The sequence below is a fragment of the Lipotes vexillifer genome, unplaced genomic scaffold (assembly GCF_000442215.2).
Source record: "Lipotes vexillifer unplaced genomic scaffold, Lipotes_vexillifer_v1.1 scaffold268, whole genome shotgun sequence".
Lineage (NCBI taxonomy): Eukaryota > Metazoa > Chordata > Mammalia > Artiodactyla > Lipotidae > Lipotes > Lipotes vexillifer.
Window position 1 is genome coordinate 382718 of NW_006796561.1, and position 24929 is coordinate 407646.

At 38.2% G+C, this 24929-nt stretch overlaps 1 protein-coding gene across 1 annotated transcript in view; it reads right to left on the reverse strand.

The window, feature by feature from the left end:
- Positions 1–24929, reverse strand: part of DMXL2 (Dmx like 2) — a 170428-nt gene that overhangs the window by 16771 nt on the left and 128728 nt on the right. The window contains exons 23-29 of the mRNA XM_007468711.1: positions 17503–17505; positions 11128–12206; positions 10530–10721; positions 8457–8533; positions 6799–6926; positions 4724–4972; positions 1630–1808 (exon numbers count right to left, since the gene is read on the reverse strand). Of these exons, the coding sequence (XP_007468773.1) occupies positions 1630–1808; positions 4724–4972; positions 6799–6926; positions 8457–8533; positions 10530–10721; positions 11128–12206; positions 17503–17505 (1907 nt within the window). The remainder of the gene's footprint in view (positions 1–1629; positions 1809–4723; positions 4973–6798; positions 6927–8456; positions 8534–10529; positions 10722–11127; positions 12207–17502; positions 17506–24929) is intronic.

A 24929-nucleotide genomic window follows, 5' to 3' on the forward strand; every position in this document is an offset into this window, starting at 1 on the left:
AAAGAAAAGAAACTCAAAGACTATTGGAAGAGTTCTCAAAAAGATTCAGGAGCCAACTGGAAGAGGCTCTCATTGGCAAAGATGGGACAATCTGAACATCCATAAGAATAATAACTGTACTGGATTAAAATACATAAAATATGTTTAAATCCATAATATAACAAAACTAATAACAAAACAAAGTTCACTGCTTCCTCTGAAGGATGCTAGAGAATCAACTCATCACTTTGAAAACTGGCACAAGAAGCAAAGAATAAAGCACTTATCCTGTCTTTCTCTTTCAAAATGTAATTCAGGATAACCAAACAGATTGATGGAAGAAAGTATTCCAGCAAATAAATGAAGACTAAATGAGAAGATATCATTATCATAATTTTAAAACTACCCTAAATTTAAAATAATGGACTTAGGCAAAAATCATCAACTAACATCTCAAAAAGAGAGTTTCCTGATGGAAATACACAAAACCACCTATGAAGTAATCCTGTACTCCCCTTTCCCTATCCAATCAGAATGGAATCTGATAAAGCCTCTAAGTTTAACTTTCACTTTACAGAAAAACAGAAATCAGGGGAACATGGTCAGAAGACCAAACATGGGGATGCCATCAGCAAAAGCCACTGAAAAATTTTAAAGGACAAGTTTGGGGGCAAAAAATGGGGCAGGGGTAAATTTAACAAAGAGAGATGGAGATAGAACCTATAGATTAAAAGAAACTTAAGACATATCAACCAATTGCAATGTGTGAATCTTATTTTGGACCCTGATTTAACAAACCAACTGTTCAAAAACATTTAAGGTATAATGGGGAAAAATGTGAACACTCTCTGGATACTTAATGATGTTAAGGAATTGTGTGTGTATGTATGTGTGGTGTGTGTGGTGTGTATGGTGTGTGTGGTGTGTGTGTAATAATGCTAGTGTGGTACTGGTTCAAAATCCTTCTTTTTAAAAAATAAATGGTGAAATATTTATGAATGGAATTTCATGATGTTTGGATTTGCTTCCAACCAATCTGAGGAGTGGGAAGAAGTATAAATGAAGCACATGTAAAGAGGGAACACAGGTAAAGAAGGAAACCTATGAATAAAAGGTGATGTGCTTGAAAAAACAAAGTGCAGAAAAGCACACACCCAACACAGTACAAAGTGGGACTATGCTGGATCTAGTCACGATGAATATTCTGATCCCCAGAGAAGTTTTCTCTGCTTTGGAGAAACAGAGATATGTCATGGGGCCTCATGAAACCCATGGTCTCTTGAAACCCTCAAATACCCATCCATCTCCTTCTGCTCTAATTTCATGCTGACCAAGGGAACTACTGATAATCAGAAGAAGGGAAGTTAGATGGTAGATACAGGTATTCCAGTCCCTAGAAAAGGATGATGCTGATTATATGTTAATAAACTAACTTTTGGTTTATACCTAAGTCCCGTATGATTTTAATTTGTCTGGTCCATTTCAAGTATCTGATCATTCCTGAATGATTATTCAGCTTCTGGAGTTGAGAGATTAATGTCTAAACTATGGTGATTCAACCCAGAAGCTGCCCCGTCATTCCTATGTGATGCAAACATAAGAGTTAATAAAACAGACACACATAAAGCTTGCATTCCTCACGCCCCTTACCTTTGCAACAAAATAATCCCACATACTGAGTTCAGGAGGAATAAACTTTTCTTTGTAAGATGGTCTTTCTGCAGGCACTGGTGGTGGGGTAGCATCCTTTACAGGTCTTCCAGGAACCAGCATTCGCATGTTAAACCTCCTGCGGTGTTTATCTATGTCTTCAGAAGGAACAGGAGGTGCTGAATAAAGATAGAAAAAAAACTGGCCTTATTTTCCATTATTAATTCAAAGAGTTAACCTTTCTTTTCATCCTACTCTTGCCATGTTTTTAGTGTAGACTAAATTACTTACATCTGTGCTTCTAAACTTTTCTAGTTACTGCATCAGTTTTCGAACAATCATGGCAGAGATGCAGATGAGGATAGAGTATAAAAGATTAACTTGCAATGAAGCAGCCTATGTGCTATATAGAATAAGAATTCAAGCGATTCTATATACAGTGTATTAAATAAATGATATATTCAACAAATAGTACAGAGAGTGCTTGAGTGATTATTTCTGGCTGTGTTGTTCAAGAAAGATTCACCGAATGAATATGGAGGATGTAAAGCATGCCTTAAAAGAAAAGCAGAAGTTCACTGTGAAAAGAGGAAGTTGACACCAGAAATGAATGACCAAAGGTTTGGCTAAATGAGGAGTAAACTTCTTTTGCTAGACAGGTGTCAGGGAGGGGAATAACAACAACAGTCTGGAGTTAGGGTGGGACAAGCCTGTGGATAGGAAGCTGGGAGCTCATCCTATAGGTAATTCTCATGAAAGTGTCTTGAACTAGGCACAGGATGAGGTATAGTCTGCAGGATCAATTAGAGAGGAAGGTGGAAGAATCTGACACAAGAAGGACCTGAACTAGTATGGTGGGTGGTAAAGACCTAGAGGAAGTATTAGATATGAGAAATACATAAAAGAAATATCAAAAGGATTCAGAACTAATTGGATATGAGAGAACCAGAAAGAAATCAACCTGGTCCTCTTCTGAAGCTCCCCGTCATAGAAAATGATAATTGTATCTCAAGTTCTCTCTGATGAATATGACCACTTTTCACTCTGTCCATCACTAGGCTGAACCACTTTTATCTTTTAACTGAGGTGAAATTTACATCAAATTAACCATTTTAAAGAGTACAATTCAGTGGCATTTAGTACATTCACACTGTTGTGCAACCACCATCCCTATCTAGCTGCAAAGCATTCACACTACCCCAAATGAAAACCCTATGCCCATTAAGCAGTCACTCCCCATTCCTCCCTCCCTCTAGCCCACTGCAACCACCAGTATGCCTTCTGTCTCTATGGCTTTACCTATTCTGAATATTTCATATAAATGGAAGCATGCAATGTGTGGCTTTTTGTGCCTGGCTTATTTCACTCAGCATAATATTTTTGAGGTTCATGCTAGCTATATAGCATGTGTTAATAGTTCATTCTTTTTTTACAGCTGAATCACACTCCATTTTACTTATATGCCACATTTTGTTTATCCATTCACTCTTGATGGTAATCCACAATTATCTTTTAAGTGGGCTATTCCCAGAGCCTCCCACATGGACTCCCTACTTTTATTCTTTCACAGTCTATTCTCCACATAGCAGTTAGAGTGGGTCTTTTGAAAACCTAAATCAGATTATGTCACTCCTCTGCTTAAAACCCTCCAGTAGTTTCCTATCTTTCTTTAGAACAACAACGATAGTTTTACATGACCCATGAAACCCTCAATGACCTTGGCCCCAGTTACTTATCTTACCTCATCTCTGACCACACTCCCCTGGATCAGGATAGCCATTCTGGCCTCCACTGTAGTTCCTGGAAAAGGTCAAACTAGTCCTACCTCATGACTTTTGCACTCACTGCTCCATCTGCCTGAAATGCTCTGGCCCCAGATATCAGCACGATCTGATTCCCAACTTCCTTAGGACTCTGCTCAAATGCTATCTAATCAGAAATGTGTCTTCTGATCACCCTAACTAAACTGTTCCCATCCCCTTTCCCTCATCATTCTCTGTCCAGTCACTCTGTTTTATTTTTATCGTAGTTCTTCCCATATCTGAAATATTATCACTCGCTAATTTATTGTGTTTACCTCTACTGGATGTAAGCTTCATGAAGGTAAGGGATTTGTCTGTTTCGTTCACTCCCATACCCCAAAAGCATGGCATAGAGCAGGTGTAAGTAAATGCAAACATGAATACGTACTCAGAGGTTTAAGCATGATGATTTGATGAATGTATTACCTACCATGAAAAAATAATAGAAAACTCAGGAAGAGAAAAGAAGTGATTTGGGAGGAAAACTTTTAAATTTACAGTGGACTACAAGTAGGTAGGAAGATGGAAATTAAGAGTCATCCACATGCAACGGGAGTGGAGACAACGCAAGTCGATAAGACTGCCTACCTTACTCTGACTTACGTAGGAACCTATCCATCTGATGTGATCTTGGGCAGTAAAGACACAGGTTAGAACCTGTGCCATTTAAACTCTCTGTGCCACTAACTCCTCATCTGTAATTGACCATTTCTAAGGACGAATTAAGACAGACAATTTCTTTGTTTCAGTGCCAAGGTGTAAACCTTTCCCGTGGCATCAGTCTATATCTTACCATCCCACCATCTTAAAAAGTGAGCTAAAAAATCTATTTTGGTCCATAAGAAAAAAAAAAGAGGACAGAAAATGGAATTTAAAAACCATGTGCATGATTGGAACAGCCTTCTTGTCTATTACCATAAACTTAATCTGAAGCCAACTACTGGTATACTCTGTAAAGATTATGAGGATTTATTTAAATCTTTCTCTAATTAAAAACTATCCTTTTTCCATGACCTTATTCCTTAACATTGTCTCCTTGCTTACAATTACCTTTCCTTTTTTCTTTTTTATCCTCCTCAAATTTGTCCTGGTTTACCAAAAAATGTTAAACTGAAACTATATTCTTTATTCTAACATGAGTTTAGTTATTTATTACCCTAACAAGAGTGATTATACCTTAAACATCAGTGATTTTCAAAATAAAAATGCTTAAAACATTAAAAAAAATCTTTTACTTTCATATTGGAAACTATTTACATTTACATACATTATTGGTATCAAATTTATCTTACCTGAAATATTTTCGGATTGTCTTTGAGGCTTCACAACAAGTTTTATACCTCCCCCAAAAACAGCAGCCCACATTCGATTGTTTAATGGGTGGGCTGCAAGTCGAAATAATTCATTGGAGGAATTTGTGGCAAGAGCATGTATCAATAAACTTAAGTACACAGCAACAACAGCTTCACATAACAAAATGTTCAATTTTGGCTGGTCTTCATCTTGGGCTGAACTCAAGAGATTAATAAGTGAACTCACACCTGTAAGGGTATATAATATTATAAGAAGTATATCAGCATAAAGCTCCAGAAGGAAAAAAAATCCAAATTTGAAGTTTAACCAAAATTATGTATCTATATTATACTATATATATAGTGTAAATATATACACATGGAGACATATATATATATCCATAATTTGAGCAACAAAATGATAGGAATGGTTTATAAGCTATAGAATAAAATAAGAATCCATTCATCCCTACTGATATAATAAATGAGTGAAAAAATAAAAGAAGAGAAAGCTCTTCCTTACAGAACAATTTCAACTAATAGGTAGAAGGAAGGATAGAATTAGAAAATCACCATCTAGTAATCCTCACAGTAATATCTGATTCAGTCAGGAGTCATCACTGGATGCTATAATTAGTGGGTAAAAGGATGATATTTTACACAATCTCAAACATTCTCTTCAAAAGATACTCACTAATTGCAAAGGAAAAGAAAGTAACTTTACAAAGGAGAAATCTGGCAGAAACTACCATACAAAGTGATCAAAGTTAATGGCACTAGTAATGGGACCAAGTGGCATCATGTGCCTCTTGATATTTTACACTGAGAAGGGTACAATCTCTCTTCATAACCTGAATCTAATATTAAGAAGACATCAGAAAAACCCAAATGGAGGGACATTCTAAAAAATAATTGGCTAGTACTCTTCAAAAGTGTCAGTGTCATGAGAGACAAAGAAAGAAGGAGGAACACATATTAGAGGAGATTCATGAGACAATACAACTAAATGTTACATGGAAGACCTTAGTGGGACAACAGGTGAAACTGTCAAAAAATCTATAGATTAGAGAGCAGTACTGTATCAATATTAAGATGCTGAATTTGATAACAGTGCTATGGTTATGTACAATAAGAGAATGTCTGTTTTTAGGAAAGATAAACTGATATATTTAGATGTAAAGGGGCATCATGTCTGCAACTTACCCTCAAATATTTCAGAAAAAAGTATATATTCACACGGACACACAATAAGTGAGTGAGAGAGGAGTGAATGACAAAGCACGTATGGTAAAATGTCACTGTTTGGGGAATCTGGGTGAAGGTTACACAAGAATTGTTTGTACCATTTTTGAAACTTTTGTTAAGTCTGAAATTATTTCAATAAAAAGTCAAAACGACAACAATATGTTTTGAGAAACTTATGCATAAATGAATTTTAAATACACACTTGGAGTCCGTCACTCCCTTCTACTGCCACTCTTCACAATGATCATTAACATGTAACCACAGTTATAAAGCAAGTAGAACAAAAATTAAATGACGTGGCAGACGAGGAAAGTATATTAAGAGAGTGAAGAAGGTTTGAAATAACTGTTATGGAGAGTGAGAAAGAGCCAACCGGAGGAAGAGGACTGGCAGACACCATAATATATGTGCCACAGAATGGTCACTCCTTTCCTAACATACATCTACACTCTTGAGAATAACTGTATTCTGATGTATCTGTGAAAAAAAAGCTCTGTGATACTGGCTCTCTAAGATTCGAATTTGGGATGTCTAAGGATAAGAAACATGACGTGCTCACCCTTGCGAAGGATGCTAAACCTTGCTTTTTTATGCTGGTCAACACAGCTGGTTTTTGAAGCCTTAACTTTCTGAGTCTTCAGACAACATTACAGTACTTAGGAATTCCTAATCCATGGCAGAAAACATCATCAAAAACAAACAAATAAAAAACTATTCACCAAATCCACAAACAACAACAATCAGGAAACCAGTTGGTAGCTTTGTAAAAAGGAGTTGCCAAATAGAAGATTAAAAAACAAACAAACAAAAAACACCACTCAAATTCTCACCAGGCCATTGAGCAGGAGAAGAATTTGGTGTTGCATGTTCTTCAATGCTTTCTGTCCTTAGCCTTCGACGATCACTTAAAAGAAGACCTTGATAAGCCATTCCTGTAAACTGGTTCCCTTCTGTCTGACTGCTAAAACAAATAAGGTTCAGTTATTTATCGTCTTAATAGAGGTAACAAGCAATTATACCCTATACGTATTTATTTTAGATAACTGTAACAAAAACAAAACTCTTAAAACTGAGTTCACTGTTCTAATAAAAACTTATTTCAGAAAGTTCTTTAAATTAGTTACAAATATTTATAGATAGCTTTTTAAAACAAAATACCAAATTTTCTATTTAGGCAGATGACATTTAGTCATTAAAACCTTTTCCAAAGGCCACCTAATACTTAAAAATCTTTTCTATATTCACTTATTTGTATTGTTTTTGAAGTCTGCCGTAAGGAGACTACTGATGGTACTAAGATATATCAGAAAGTTTCAGGGCACTATTTTGTTTCATTTCTTAGTTCTGTAAAGTCGTGCAAGCTCAACTCTGAATTAAAACATCAACTAAAATCTGAAGAATCCTATTTTAGAAATACCTAGTCCTAAAGCCAAATGTGCCCAAATATTTACTTTCCTCATCTTTATGGAGTGGGGGAAGTACAAAAGAAGAAAATAAATCTGACTCCCTGGAGAGTCAATCACAGACTAAAAACTAGAAAATACACATTGCAACAAAATTTATTTGGATTCTTATCTGGCGCCATTTTAAGCAGTGACTGATATCAAACAAGTTGTCTTTGATCATTAAGATGACCACAGTCAACCAAACAAACTCTTTTTCACTTATTTACATTTCTAAGTTTTTGTAGTTACTTAGACATGGCCTTATTAGGCTAACATCAGAGAACAGGCCATTTTGAGAGAGTAATTCCCTATGCAATAAAAAATCTTCCCACAAGAGGCTGCTGAATTTATAAGAAAAAAAATCTAGATATATGTGTAATATAAATTTAATGTGATTCTATTTATATTAGAAACTTTTCATTTATTAATATAATCCATTTAAATCTAGGTCATCTTTCCAAGTGATTCAATTTCTTACTACTTATACGGCCCTAGTCATTAAAATACAGAGTATAGACCGATGAAGGCAATTAGACATTTAACAAAAATTCAAACCATTACATCTATTGATATCACTTCTAAAGACATACAGAAATGGGTAAAATTGATTTTAATAGTTCAACGTTAGGAATGTACTTTCGCATTTTTCAAAAGTTCTTCCTCTTTCAACTGAAAACCAAACAAACAGAAACTAATCTAATGCTAAAAGGAATAGTTCCTAAGGGGGAAAAAATAAGAAAACTTCGTATCATAAATTACTTTGGATAGTGAACACTTCTTTTCTTGAAAACAAAAAAAAAGATGGTGATGATAATTTTCCTTTACTATTTGTCATTTTCTATATGTCTCTGTTGTTACTAGGTAATAGCTAAACTAAACAAATAATTATTTTATTTCCTACTCTCATCTATTAAAGTACACATGGTGGTCATATTTGAGGATTTTTCAGTCCCTAGGAAGCAGAACTTTAATATAACTCTGGAACAGTTTAATGCTTTTGCTGTATTAATACTATTTGGGTAATTTTTTTTTTTTTTTTTTACCTGTAGCTATGACTGTCACATAATGCTTGGTAAATTGATGCAGAAAGTGATGCTGCTAGTGAATGAAGTGTGTGCACCTAAAACCAAAACAGCCACAATTACATTTTGTACTAACATTTCTACACAACAGTAGTATGTTAAAAATCAGAAAATACCCAGGAAACTAGCAATATCACAAATAAAACTAGGTCCTACATGAGACTACTAACTCTACCTTAAAGCTTCTAAAATAAAACTCATCCAATTCAATATCCATGCTCACAACAAAGCTAATTGATTCATATGCATCTTTATCAAATATTTATTACTGTGAGCCTGCCACTTAGCAGGCCCTAAGCAAAGTGCCAACGTTCACATTGCTGGGACTGTGTCCTAGCCTGCTAATGAATAGCCTAAGTAGTAATACTGCAAAAAAGCAGAACCAAAATAAGCATAGAATTTTTAGAGTTTTATTTAAAATTGCCTTATGAAAACTTCTCCTTGATGAAACTAAAAACTTGATCTTATCAGTAAGAATGAATTAAGTGTTTAGAAAGTATATCAATCACTGTCTGAAATGGTTAATTTTCCAGAAAGCAAGTAATCCACTTAGTACTTAGAAGTAATGCAGTCTTAGAATTTTAAATTTTGAAAGTTTAAAAATTATCAATATAATATAAAAACCACATCCTACAATGCCACACTGAATCAGCATTTTGAGACTCACACAATCTTAAAATTTGAAGGGATCTTAGAAATAGTTTCATACTTTTTGAAAGCTTATCCAAATTTCTAGGAACTAGAAATGTTTACTTAGAGCTTATATGCATTGAAGGCATTTTCTGCATTTCCATATTCACCTATCAAATAATTTAAGTAATCTCTGCTAAAATACTGATAGATTAATTCATGCTATGGATTAGAAGTCTCTAATAGGATGATATGACCAGTAAACCTTGGGTCCTTCAGAAGAATGTACTACCAGAGATTGAATGTGCCTTTCAAACAAAAAAATTAAAAATAAAAATATTGGGGACCTGAAATGACATCAGCCACTGGAATTGGAAAAAGTACAGTACAAATACACTTAGGCTAGCACAGTGGAAGTCTGATCATCTCTCCAGATCCTGCCACACTCCCTACTGTTTCTTAGAATCTGTCCATTTTTAAGTTTTCAGCATAGGATATAGTTTTAATTCGGGGTAGTAACTCTGCCAAAACTCTAATTGCCCCAAACTATTCCACAGCCTCCAACAAAACACAGTCATCAGGGAGACAGTAAAGAGGGTACTTTCTCTGGGACTATTTCTAATCAATCATGGTTCTCTCAAAGATACCCCCCTGCACTTATATTTTCATAATATCCTGGCATCTAAGCAAACAGTTATAAATATGTCTACTTAATGATTCATTTAAAGGAGATGGAGAATCCAAAGGAATATTTGGCAAGAATACTGTCTAGAAAATGAATTTTATTACCAAAAAAGTATTTGCCTGTCTTAAAGGAAGATAATAACTTTTCCACAAGTAAGAAGAAACTATCATATTAATTTCAGGTATACAGCACAATGGTTCAATATTTTTATAGATTATCCTCCCCTTTAAAGTTATTACAAAATAATGGCTCTATTTCCCTGAGCTGTACAATATATCCTTGTTGCTTGTCTATTTTATGCTTAGTAGTTTGTATCTCTTAATTCCCTACCCATAATGTGCCCCCCCCCACACACACACACTTTGGTAACCACTGGTTTGTTCTCTATGTCTGGGACTCTGTTTCTGTTTTGTTATATACAGTCATTTGTTTCATTTTTTAGATTCCACATATAAGTGATAACGTATGGTATTTTTCTTTCTGTCTGACTTACTTCACTTAGCTTAAACTCCATCCAAGCTGTGGCAAATGGGAGAATTTCAAGAATGCTTACTTTCAAATTACATTCATTGGACAAATGGTCTTGAACTAGTCAGACTGAGAAGGTAGCAGATAAGAGTACTGTAAAATATTTCTTCTAAGTTCAAATTGGAAGACAAGTATAACACATTTACCTTCTCAGTGTGTACAATACCAAATGATCATAAACTCTACATTACCTTCACATCTTCAATACTGGGATGAGGTGGTGTTTTCATCTGAACAATAGTATAAAGTATATCATGGATGTGATTATTTAAGTACAATACAGGATTAGCTATGACTGTTTTTGTTGAAGCAATACTTGCTGAAAGCAGAGGTAGGGTGGTAGGCAGTGGTAGTGGAGACTGGAGCTGCTTCACTGTAGTTTCCTGTGAGTGATAGGAGATTATTTTTTCCGTAGTTAAAATGAAGGACAAAAAAAGCAATTAATAGTTATATGATAAAAATACTGGCAGTAAACATCTGAGTAAAAGCAATATGTTAATGTGCTTGCTCACTTATTCTACAAAAATTGATTGCGTACCAGGTCCTATGCTTAGATGCAGAAGATGTAAAGATGAGTTTGACACAGCTGTGGTCTCAAGCTTTTAGCCTACTCCTAATTACCAAAACTTCTGTCTAAAAAGACCCATGCAGAGTGTAAATATGTGCCTCCTATGAATAGAGGACCTAATTACATTAAGATTAACCAGTAAAAAGAGCTTTACAACTATAAATGAAAGTTATTGAAATTATTAAAATAACCAAGATTGAAAACAAAAGTAAAGTCAATACCTGCTGTGATTCTTGTAGCAAAAATTTGAGTTCCATCCTTACTGAGGCCAGACCACCACCTTGGGCCCCATGAAGGCTACAGTAACTAAGAAACACTCTGAGGAGATCTTGGTTCTTCTGCAACCACAACTTCCGTCTTTCTGCATGCTCTCGTTTAGCCTGTAGTCTCCGCCTTTCTATTTGGTGCCACTCATAGGAACCAATATCTGGTTTGTCCACGATTTCTTCCTGATCCAGAATATCACTCTCTACTGTGGAATACATTTTACTGGCATATTCTTTAATAACTGATTCATGATTACATATCTCATGCAAGGCAGCAATTTCCTTTTCAAGCCAGTTATAGAGTTGAAATCTGAGTTTTCCACCATCTACTTCATAACCTGTAGCCAATGTTCTTAGTTCAGTCATAAGGATCTTTAAACAAGCTCTGAATTTTAGTTGTTCAGCAATCACATCAACTTCAGAATCACCTTCAAGGCAATCCTCTTCCTGAGGAGTCAATAACACATTAGGGTCTGGGGCTTCCTGATCTTCTTGTCTGTCTTTTTCCCTGACATCTGTAATTTTCATTACTAAACCGACAGAATCTTCTTCCTCTTCTTCTAAGGCACCATCGTGCTCTTCACCCCAATCAAGAGTAAGAGGTTCCTCTTCAACTTTTACTATTGGCTGACTCCAGTCAATCTGTGATGAAGTTACATTTGACCAATCAATTCCAGAACTTCTATCACCATCACTCAGAGTTTTTGATTCTGAAGGTACATCATCCGTCTTTTTAGAAATGAAGTCAGGCTGATCTTTTTCTGAAGGTAAGGCAGACACTTTGGTAACTTTTGGAATTTTGGAGAGTACCTCCAAGGCTAAAACAGGACATCCAACTTTAAAATGAGCATTTGCTGTAGTAAAGAATAATTTTCTTTCTATGAGATTAATTTTATCAACAAAGTTCTTCTCCGTTTTGAGACCTAAGGTTGCCAAAGTTCCTTCAGGGGAGGCAAGGTTTCTTCGAATAAGCAAAGGATGAGTTCGAAGGTAGTTGTAGAAACTAAACACCACTGGGTTACAAGATTTGATAACTATAGAAATCAAACAGATACAATCACAAGGTATTATGTTGTAATTATATTACAAAAGAATAAAATATGTCAGCATTTCCTCAAAATAAAGGACACTTAAATATTAACCTAGGATTAATTAAACTATGATATACCCACAAAATACAGCTAAAATAAAAAGAATTTCCCTGTTTTGCTATGGAGTGATATCCAGAATATATTAAGTAAAAGAAGACGAAGAAAAGTATATATACTAAACTACCTTTTATCTAAGAAAGTAAAGAGGGAACACATACACACATTCACACACACACACACACACACACACACACACCTGTATTTTTTTTAATGGAAGGAGAACACACAATTTTTTTTTCAATTGGTCCTCTAAAAAAGGGAGGCAAGAACAGGGTAGAGAGACGAGGAAAGAAGCTAGATTTCTCTGAAAATACATTGATTTTATTGTTTTTATTTAAAAACCACTTCAACATTTTATATAATTCTAAAAGAAAATTAATTTAAAAAAATTCACAATAAAAGCAAAAGCAAAATTAAACAAATTATTCTTTGTATCAAGTTGGTAGCATAACCACAAGAGAGGAACTATAAAGTGACTTAAAAATAAGTAATTAAAAAAAAAAAAGTAATTTGACTGAACATCCTTAGTGCGATATACTATCAAAACAAAAAGAACTGCAAAGAGGGAGACCTTCAAGATGGTGGAGGAGTAAGACGTGGAAATCACCTTCTTCCCCACAAATACATCAAAAATACATGTGCATGTGTAACAACTCCTACAGAACACCTACTCAACGCTGGCAGAAGACCTCAGACTTCCCAAAAGGCAAGAAACTCCCCACGTACCTGGGTAGAGCAAAAGAAAAAACAGAGACAAAAGAATAGGGACGGGACCTGCACCAGTGGGAGGGAGCTGTGAAGGAGGAAAGGTTTCCACACACTAGGAAGCCCCTTCGCGGGCGGAGACTGTGGGTGGCGGAGGGGGGAAGCTTCGGAGCCACGGAGGAGAGCGCAGCAACAGGGGTGCGGAGGACAAAGCGGACAGATTCCCGCACAAAGGATCTGTGCCGAGCAGCATTCACCAGCCCCACTCACCAGCCCGAGAGGCTTCTCTGCTCACCCGCTGGGGCGGGCGGGGGCTGGGACCTGAGGCTCGGGCTTCGGAGGTCAGATCCCAGGGAGAGGACTGGGGTTGGCTGCATGAACACAGCCTGAAAGGGGCTAGTGCGCCACAGCTAGCCGGGAGGGAGTCCGGGGAAATGTCTGGAACTGCCTAAGAGTCAAGAGACCACTGTTTCAGGGTGTGCGAGGAGAGGGGATTCAGAACACTGCCTAAACAAGCTCCAGAGATGGGCACGAGTCGCGCCTATCAGTGTGGACCCCAGAGACGGGCATGAGATGCTAACACTGCTGCTGCAGCCACCAAGAATCCTGTATGCGAGCACAGGTCACTCTCCACACCTTCCCTTCCGGGAGCCTGTGCAGCCCGCCACTGCCAGGGTCCCGGGATCCAGGGACAACTTCCCTGGGAGAACACATGGTGAGCCTCTCAGGATGGTGCAACGTCACGCTGGCCTCTGCCGCTGCAGGCTCGCCCCACATCCGTACCCCTCCCTCACCCCGGCCTGAGTGAGCCAGAGCCCCCTAATCAGCTGCTACTTTAACCCCGTCCTGTCTGAGGAAAGAACAGACATCCTCAGGAGACCTCCACGCAGAGGCGGGGCCAAATCCAAAGGTGAACCCCAGGAGCTGTGCGAACAAAGAAGAGAAAGGGAAATTTTCCCCAGCAGCCTCAGAAGCAGCAGATTATATCTCCACAGTCAACTCGATGTACCCTGCATCTGTGGAATACCTGAACAGCCAACGAATCATCCCAAAATTGTGGTGGATGCTGGGAGCAACTGTAGATTTGGGGTTTGCTTTCTGCATCTAATTTGTTCCTGGCTTTATGTTTATCTTAGTTTAGTATTTAGAGTTGATTATCATTGGTAGCTTTGTTTATTGATTTGGTTGCTCTCATCATCCTTTTTTTCTTTTATATTATAGATATATATATTTTTCCTTTTTCTCTTTTTGTGAGTGTGTATGTGTATGCTTCTTCGTATGATGTTGTCTGTATAGCTTTGCTTTTACCACTTGTCCTAGGGTTATGTCTATCCATTTTTTGTTTGGGGGTTTTTTTTAGTATAGTTTTTAACACTTGCTATCACTGGTGGATTTGTTTTTTCGGTTTGCTTGCTCTATTCTTTCTTTCTTTCTTTTATTATTACTTTTTAATTTTTTAATAATTATTTTTATTTTAATAACTTTATATTATTTTATTTTATTTTTCTTTCTTTGTTTCATTTTTTCCCCCTTTTCTTCTGAGCCGTGTGGGTGACAGGGTATTCGTGCTCCGGCCAGGTATCACGCCTGTGCCTCTGAGGTGGGAGACCTGAGTTCAGGACACTGGTTCACCATAGACCTCCTGGCTCCACGTAATATCAAAGGCAAAAGCTCTTCCAGAGATCTCCATCTCAATGCTAAGACCCAGCACCACTCAATGACCAGCAAGTTACAGTGCTTGACATCCTATGCCAAACAACTAGCAAGACAGTAACACAAACCCAGCCATTAGCAGAGAGGCTGCCTAAAATCATAGTAAGATCACAGACACACCAAAACACACCCAACGGATGCAGTCCTGCACACCAGAAAGACAAGATCCAGCCTCAGCCACCAAAACACAGGCACAAGTCCCCTCCACCAAGAAGCCTACACAACCCATTGAACCAACCTTAGCCACTGGGGGCAGACACCAAAAACAACAGGAAGCATGAACCTGCAGCCTGCAAAAAGGAGACCTCAAACACAGTAAGTTAAGCAAAATGAGAAGACAGAAACACAGAGCAGATGAAGGAATAAGGTAAAAATCCACCAGACCAAACAAATGAAGAAGAAATAGGCAGTCTACCTAGAAAAGAATTCAGAATAATGATAGTAAAGATGATCCAAAATCTTGGAAATAGAATGGACAAAATGCAAGAAACAGTTAACAAGGACCTAGAAGAACTAAAGAGCAAACAAACAGTGATGAACAACACAATAAGTGAAATTAAAAACTCTCTAGAAGGAATCAATAGCAGAATAACTGAGGCAGAAGAACGGATATGTGACCTGGGAGATAAAATAGTGGAAATAACTACTGCAGAGCAGAATAAAGAAAAACAAATGAAAAGAATTGAGGACAGTCTCAGAGACCTCTGGGACAACATTAAATTCACCAACATTCGAAGTACAGGGGTCCCAGAAGAAGAAGAGATAAAGTAAAGGACAGAGAAAACATTTGAAGAGATTATAGTTGAACACTTCCCTAATACGGGGAAGGAAATAGTCAATCAAGTCCAGGAAGCACAGAGAGCCCCATACAGGATAAATCCAAGGAGAAACAGGCCAAGACACATATTAATCAAACTATCAAAAATTAAGTAAAAGAAAAACTATTAAAAGCAACAAGGGAAAAACAACATATAACATACAAGGGAATCCCCATAAGGTTAACAGCTGATCTTTCAGCAGAAACTCTGCAAGCCAGAAAGGAGTGGCAGGACATATTTACAGTGATGAAACAGAAAAATCTACAACCAAGATTACTCGACCTAGCAAGGATCTCATTCAGATTCAACAGAGAAATTAAAAACCTTACAGACAAGCAAAAGCTAAGAGAATTCAGCACCATCAAACCAGCTTTACAACAAATACTAAAGGAACTTCTCTAAGCAGGAAACACAAAAGAAGGAAAAGACCTACAATAACAAACCCAAAACAATTAAAAAAATGGTAATAGGAACATACATATTGATAATTACCTTAAATGTAAATGGATTAAATGCTCCCACCAAAAGACAAATACTGGCTGAATGGATACAAAAACAAAACCCATATACGTGCTGTCAAAGACTCACTTCAGACCTAGGGACACATACAGATTGAAAGTGAGGGGACAGAAAAGAGATATTCCATGCAAATGGAAATCAAAAGAAAGCTGCAGTAGCAATTCTCATATCAGACAAAAAGAGTATTACAAGAGACAAAGAAGGACACTACATATGATCAAGGGGTCAACCCAAGAAGAAGCTATAACAATCGTAAATATTTATGCACCCAACATAGGAGCACCTCAATACATAAGGCAAATACTAACAGCCATAAAAGGGGAAATCAACAGTAACACAATCATAGTAGGGGACTTTAACACTCCAATATCACCAATAGACAGATCATCCAAAATGAAAATAAACAAGGAAACACAAGCTTTAAACAATACATTAAACAAGATGGACTTAATTGATATTTATAGGACATTCCATCCAAAAATAACAGAATACACATTCTTCTCAAGTGCTCATGGAACATTCTCCAGGATAGATAATATCCTGGGTCACAAATCAAGCCTTGGTAAATTTAAGGAAACTGAAATCATATCAAGTATCTTTTCCAACCACAATGTTATGAGACTCGATATCAATTACAGGAAAAAAATCTGTAAAAAATAAAAACACAAGGAGGCTAAACAATACACTACTTAATAACCAAAGGATCACTAAGGAAATCCAAAAATTCTTAGAAACACATGAAATGAAAACTAAAAGACCTAAAACCTATGGGATACAGAAAAGCATTTCTAATAGGGAAGTTTATAGCAATACAATCCTACCTTAAGAAACAAGAAACATCTAATATAAACAACCTAACCTACACCTAAAGAAATTAGAGAAAGAAGAACAAAAAAAAAACCCCAAAGTTAGCAGAAGGAAAGAAATCATAAAGATCAGATCAGAAATAAATGAAAAAGAAATGAAGGAAATGACAGCCAAGATCAATAAAACTACAAGCTGGGTCTTTGAGAAGATAAACAAAATTGATAAACCATTACCCAGATTCATCAAGCACAAAAGGGAGAAGACTCAAATCAATAGAATTAGAAATGAAAAAGGTGAAATAACAACCGATACTGCAGAAGTACAAAGGATCATGAGAGATTACTACAAGAAACTGTATGCCAGTAAATGGACAACCTGGAAGAAATGGACAAACTCTTAGAAATGCACAACCTTCTGTGACTGAACCAGGAAGAAATAGGAAATATGAACAGACCAATCACAAGCACTGAAATTGAAATGGTGATTAAAAATCTTCCAACAAAAGCCCAGGACCAGATGGCTTCACAGGCGAATTCTATCAAACATTTAGAGAAGAACTAACACCTATCCTTCTAAAACTCTTTCAGATTATAGCAGAGGGAAGAACACTCCCAAACTCACTCTACAAGGCCACCATCACCCTGATTCCAAAAGCAGATGTCACAAAGAAAGAAAACTACAGGCCAATATTACTGATGAACATAGATGCAAAAATCCTCAACAAAATACTAGCAAAGAGAATCCAACAGCACATTAAAAGGATCATACACCATGAACGAGTGGGGTTTATTCCAGGAATGCAAGGATTCTTCAATATATGCAAATCAATCAATGTGATACACCACATTAACAAATTGAAGGAGAAAAACCATATCATCATCTCAATAGATGCAGAGAAAACTTTCGACAAAATTCCACACCTATTTATGATAAAAACCCTGCAGAAAGTAGGCATAGAGGGAAATTTCCTCAACATAATAAAGGCCATATATGACAAACCCACAGCCAACATTGTCCTCAATGGTGAAAAACTGAAAGCATTTCCACTAAGATCAGGAACAAGAAAAGGTTGCCCACTCTCACCACTATTATTAAACATAGTTTTGGAAGTTTTAGCCACAGCAATCAGAGAAGAAAAAGAAATAAAAGGAATCCAAATTGGAAAATAAGAAGTAAAGCTGTCACTGTTTGCAGATGACATGATACTATACATAAAGAATCCTAAAGATGCTATCAGAAAACTACTAGAGCTAATCAATGAATTTGGTAAAGTAGCAGGATACAAATTTAATGCACAGAAATCTCTAGCATTCCTGTACACTAATGATGAAAAATCTGAAAGTGAAATTAAGAAAACACTCCCATTTACCACTGCAACAAAAAGAATAATGAATCTAGGAATAAACCTACCTAAGGAGACAAAAGACCTGTATGCAGAAAATTATAAGACACTGATGAGGGCTTCCCTGGTGGCACAGTGGTTGAGAGTCCACCTGCCGATGGAGGGGATGTGGGTTTGTGCCCCGGTCCGGGAAGATCCCACATGCCATGGAGTGGTTGGGCCCATGAGCCATGGCCGCTGGGCCTGCACGTTAAGAGCCTGTGCTCCGCAACGGGAGAGGCCACAACAGTGAGAGGCCCGCGTACCGAAAAAAACAAAACAAACAAAAGACACTGATGAAAGAAATTAAAGATGATACAAATAGATGGAAAGATATACCATGTTCTTGGATTGGAAGAATCAACATTGTGAAAATGACTCTACTACCCAAAGCAATCTATAGATTCAATGCAATCCCTATCAAACTACCACTGGCATTTTTCACAGAACTAGAACAAAAAATTTCACAATTTGTATAGAAACACAAAAGATCCCGAATAGCCAAAGCAAACTTGAGAACAAAAAACGGAGCTGGAGGAAGCAGGCACCCTGACTTCAGACTATACTACAAAGCTACAGTAATCAAGACAGTATGGTACTGGCACAAAAACAGAAATATAGATCAATGGAACAGGATACAAAGCCCAGAGATAAACCCACACATATATGGTCACCTAATCTTTGATAAAGGAGGCAAGCATATACAACAGGGAAAATACAGCCCCTTCAATAACTGCTGCTGGGAAAACTTGACAGCTACATGTAAAAGAATGAAATTAGGACACTCCCTAACACCATACACAAAAATAAACTCAAAATGGATTAAAGCCCTAAATGTAAGGCCAGAAACTATCAAACTCTTAGAGGAAAACATAGGCAGAACACTCTATGACATAAAGCACAGCAAGATCCTTTTTGACCCACTTCCTACAGAAATGGAAATAAAAACAAAAATAAACAAATGGGACCTAATGAAACTTAAAAGCTTTTGCACAGCAAAGGAAACAATAAGACGAGAAGACAACCCTCAGAATGGGAGAAAATATTTGCAAATGAAGCAACAAAGGATTAATCTCCAAAGTTTACAGGCAGTTCATGCAGCTCAATATCAAAAAAAACAAACAACTCAATCCAAAAATGGGCAGAAGAGCTAAATAGACATTTCTCCAAAGAAGATACACAGATTGCCAACAAACACATGAAAGAATGCTCAACATCATTAATCATTAGAGAAATGCAAATCAAAACTATAGTGAGATATCATCTCAAACCAGTCAGGATGGCCATCATCAAAAAGTCTACAAACAATGAATGCTGGAGAGGGTGTGGAGAAATGGGAACCCTCTTGCCCTGTTGGTGGGAATGTAAATTGACACAGCCACTATGGAGAACAGTATGGGGGGTTCCTTAAAAACCTAAAAATAGAACTACCATATGACTCAGCAAGCCCACTACTGGGCATATACCCTGAGAAAACCATAATTCAAAAAGAGTCATGTACCAAAATGTTCATTGCAGCTCTATTTACAATAGGCAGGACATGGAAGCAACCTAAGTGTCCATCGACAGATGAATGGATAAAGAAGATGTGGCACATATATACAATGGAATATTACTCAGCCATAAAAAGAAACGAAATTGAGTTATTTGTAGTGAGGTGGACGGACCTAGAGTCTGTCATACAGAGTGAAGTAAGTCAGAAAGAGAAAAACAAATACCATATGCTAACACATATATATGGAATCTAAAAAAATAATGGTTATGAAGAACCCAGGGGCAGGACACAAATAAAGACGTAGACATAGAGAATGGACTTGAGGACACAGGGAGGGGAAGGGGAAGCTGGGACGAAGTGAGAGAGTGGCATGGACTTATATATACGCTATCAAATGTAAAATAGATAGCTAGTGGGAAGCAGCTGCATAGCACAGGGAGATCAGCTCAGTGCTCTGTGACCACCTAGAGGGGTGGGATAGGGAGGGTGGGAGGCAGACGCAAGAGGGAGGGGATATGGGGATATATGTATATGTATAGCTGATTCACTTTGTTATAAAGCAGAAACTAACACACCATTGTAAAGCAATTATACTCCAGTAAAGATGTTAAAAAAAAAAAAGGACTGCAAAAAAAAAAAACTTAAACTCTTCTCAGTAACCATGTTGTTATGAAAATATCTACAGCATTATTCTGAAACTATTATATGTTTATAAAACAGCAAGTAACTATGTTAATGTCATAAGAATCCAAGCTTTTCATTATAAGACACAAATTTTGAAATCTCAGAAGAAAGAACCCTATACTCTATATCTGAATTAGAAATGTGATACATGTGAACCCATGTATCTCGGGTTGGGGGGTGGGGGGCGGTGGAATTTCTTAGGTTCATTCACTGAAATAGCCAAGAAACAATGACCAAACCACTAGCAGTGAGGATCCCTGTGCCCAGGCTGTGGTCTCTAAATGTTACTCCCAACTAAAAGGAACCAGGATTCTTTGGAGGAATGGCCATTTCCAGGTCTTGAGCAGGAGATGCATAAGATAAGTCTGAAACATCTTGCCAAAAACTATGAAAGAATAATGTCAAAGGCATTCAAGAACTTAAAGAGGCTCCCATTTGTTAAAGATGAGATAATCTGAGCATCCATACTAATAACCTGCAATGGATTTAAACACAAATCTATCTAAATCTATGAGTTCAAAATGACCTTAAAAGGGCTCCCTGGTGGCACAGTGGTTAAGAATCCGCCTGCCAATGCAGGGGACACGGGTTCGAGCCCTGGTCTGGGAAGATCCCACACACCGCGGAGCAACTAAGCCCATGCACCACAACTACTTAGCCTGCGCTCTAGAACCCATGAGCCACAACTACCAAAGCCCGTGCGCCTAGAGCCCATGCTCTGCAACGAGAAGCCACTGCAATAAGAAGCCTTCACACTGCAATTAAAGAGTAGCCCCTGCTGGCTGCAACTAGAGAAAGCCTGCACAAAGCAACGAAGACCCAACACAGCCAAAAATAAATAAATAAATTTATTTTTTTAAAAAAAAAAAAAAACCTTAAAAAGTAAAAGCTAATTGGTCACCTTTGTAGGATGCTAGAGAACCAAGCTATTATTCTGAAAATTGGTAAATAAAAAGAGGAATAATCAAACATTTATGTTCCTTTTACTATGCATACTACTGGAATTCAGAGTAATCAAACCATTGCCAAGGGAGATTGTACTCTAGAGAAGCATTCCAGCTCATAAAAAATAAAATGATGTATTTAGAATATTATCAGTTTACAAACACTAATGAAATAAGAGATGTGGACAGCAGTCATTGATAGCTGTTAATTCCACAAAAAGCAAAATAAGCTAACTTTATGAGTTCCCTGGTGGAAGTACTCCACCCAACTATGAAATATTTCTGCCAAAAAATCTGATAAAAGCCTCTAAAATATTAATTACCAATTTATAGGAAATAAGGAGAACACGGGGGAAAATACATTAAGTGAAATATCAGGGACACAACCAGCAAAATCCAAAACTCAAGAAACTACAGGACAGGAGAGGGGGAAGATGGCGGAAGAGTAAGACACAGAGATCACCTTTCTCCCCGCAGATACATCAGAAATACATCTACACGTGGAACTGCTCCTACAGAACACCTACTGAACGCTGGCAGAAGACCTCAGACCTCCCAAAAGGCAAGAAACTCCCCACATACCTAGGTAGGGCAAAAGAAAAAAAGAAAAAATAGAGACAAAAGAATAGGGACGGGACCTGCACCTCTGGGAGGGAGCTGTGAAGGAGGAAAGGTTTCCACACACTAGAAGCCCCTTCACGGGAGGAGACTGTGGGTGGTGGAGGGGGGAAGCTTCGAAGCCACAGAAGAGAACACAGCAACAGGGGTGCGGAGGGCAAAGCGGAGAGATTCCCACACAGAGGACCAGTGCCGACCAACACTCACCAGCCCAAGAGGCTTCTCTGCTCACCAGCCGGGGCGGGCGGGGCTGGGAGCTGAGGATCGGGCTTGCGTCTGATCCCAGGGAGAGGACTGGGGTTGGCTGCGTGAACACAGCCTGAAGGGGGCTAGTGCGCCACGGCTAGCCGGGTGGGAGTCCGGGAAAAAGTCTGGACTGCCGAAGAGCCAAGAGACTTTCTCCTCCCTCTTTGTTTCCTGGTGCGCAAGGAGAGGGGATTAAGAGGGCTGCTTAAAGGATCTCCAGAGACGGGCGCGAGCCATGGCTAAAAGCGCAGACCCCAGAGACGTGCATGAGATGCTAAGGCTGCTGCTTCCACCACCAAGAAGCCTGGGTGCGAGCACAGGTCACTATCCATAGCCCCCTTCCGGGGAGCCTGTACAGCCTGCGACTGCCAGGGTCCCGTGATCCAGGGACAAATTCCCCAGGAAAACGCACTGCGCACCTCAGGTTGATGCAACATCACGCTGGCCTCTGCCACCGCAGGCTCACCCCGCACTCCGTGCCCCTCCCTCCCCCCGGCCTGAGTGAGCCAGAGCCCCCGAATCAGCTGCTCTTTTAACCCCGTCCTGTCTGAGCGAACAACAGACGTCCTCCGGCGACCTACACACAGAAGCGGGGCCAAATCCAAAGCTGAACCCCGGGAGCTGTGAGAACAAAGAAAAGAAAGGGAAATCTCTCCCAGCAGCCTCAGAAACAGCGGATTAAAGCTCCACAATCAACGTGAGGTACCCTGCATCTGTGGAATACATGAATAGACAGCGAATCATCCCAAATTGAGGAGGTGGACTTTGAGAGCAAGATATATTATTTTTTCCCCTTTTCCTCTATTTGTGAGTGTGTATGTGTATGCTTCTGGGTGAGATTTTGTCTATATAGCTTTGCTTTCACCATTTGTCCTAGGGTTCTGTCTGTCCGTTTTTTAAAAAATTTTTTTTCTTAATAATTATTTTTTATTTTAATAACTTTATTTTATTTTATCTTACTTTATTTTATTTTACCCTCATTCTTTCTTTCTACTTTTTCTCCCTTTTTTTCTGAGCCATGTGGATGAAAGGCTCTTGGTGCTGCAGCCAGGAGTCAGTGCTGTGCCTCTGACGTGGGAGAGCCAAATTCAGGACACTGGTCAACAAGAGACCTCCCAGCTCCATGTAATATCAAATGGCGAAAAACTCCCAGAGATCTCCAACTCAACACCAACACCCAGCTTCACTCAATGGCCAGCAAGCTACAGTGCTGGACACCCTATGCCAAACAACTAGGAAGACCGGAACACAACCCCACCCATTAGCATAAAGGCTGCCTAAAATCATAAAACACACCACCAGACGTGGACCTGTCCACCAGAAAGGCAAGATCCAGCCTCATCCACCAGAACACAGGCACTAGTCTCCTCCAACAGGAAGCCTACACAACCCACTAAACCAACTTTAGCCACTGGGGACAGACACCAAAAACAACGGGAACTACAAACATGCAGCCTGCAAAAAAGAGACCCCAAACACAGTAAGTTAAGCAAAATGAGAAGACAGAAAAACACACAGCACATGAAGGAGCAAGATAAAAACCCACCAGACCTAACAAATGAAGAAGAAATAGGCAGTCTACCTGAAAAAGAATTCAGAATAATGATAGTAAAGATGATCCAAAATCTTGGAAATAGAATAAATTCAACAAACATTTAACAAGGACCAAGAACAACTAAAGAGGAAACAAGCAGTGATGAACAACACAGTAAATGATATTAAAAATACTCTAGAAGGGATCAATAGCAGAATAACTGAGGCAGAATGGATAAGTGACCTGGAAGATAAAATAGTGGAAATAACTACTGCAGAGCAGAATAAAGAAAGAAAAGAACTGAGGACAGTCTCAGAGACCTCTGGGACAACATTAAATGCACCAACATTCGAATTATAGGGGTTCCAGAAGAAGAAGAGAAAAGGAAAGGCACTGAGAAAATATTTGAAGAGATTATAGTTGAAAACTTCCCTAATATGGGAAAGGAAATAGTTGATCAAGTCCAGGAAGCACAGAGAGTCCTATACAGGATAAATCCAAGGAGAAACCCGCCAAGACACATATTAATCAAACTATCAAAAATTAAATACAAAGAAAACATATTAAAAGCAGCAAGGGAAAAACAACAAATAACACACAAGGGAATCCCCATAAGGTTAACAGCTGATCTCTCAGCAGAAACTCTGCAAGCCAGAAGGGAGTGGCAGGACATACTGAAAGTGATGAAGGAGAAAAACCTGCAACCAAGATTACTCTACCCAGCAAGGATCTCATTCAGATTTGATGGAGAAATTAAAACCTTTACAGACAAGCAAAAGCTGAGAGAGTTCAGCACCACCAAACCAGCTTTACAACAAATGCTAAAGGAACTTCTCTAGGCAAGAAACACAAGAGGAGGAAAAGACCTACAATAACACACCCAAAACAATTAAGAAAATGGTAATAGGAACATACATATCGATAATTACCTTAAATGTAAATGGACTAAATGCTCCCACCAAAAGACACAGATTGGCGGAATGGATACAAAAACAAGACCCATATATATGCTGTCTACAAGAGACCCACTTCAGACAGGGACACATACAGAATGAAAGTGATGGGATGAAAAAAGATTTCCATGCAAATGGAAATCAAAAGAAAGCTGCAGTAGCAATTCTCATATCAGACAAAATAGACTT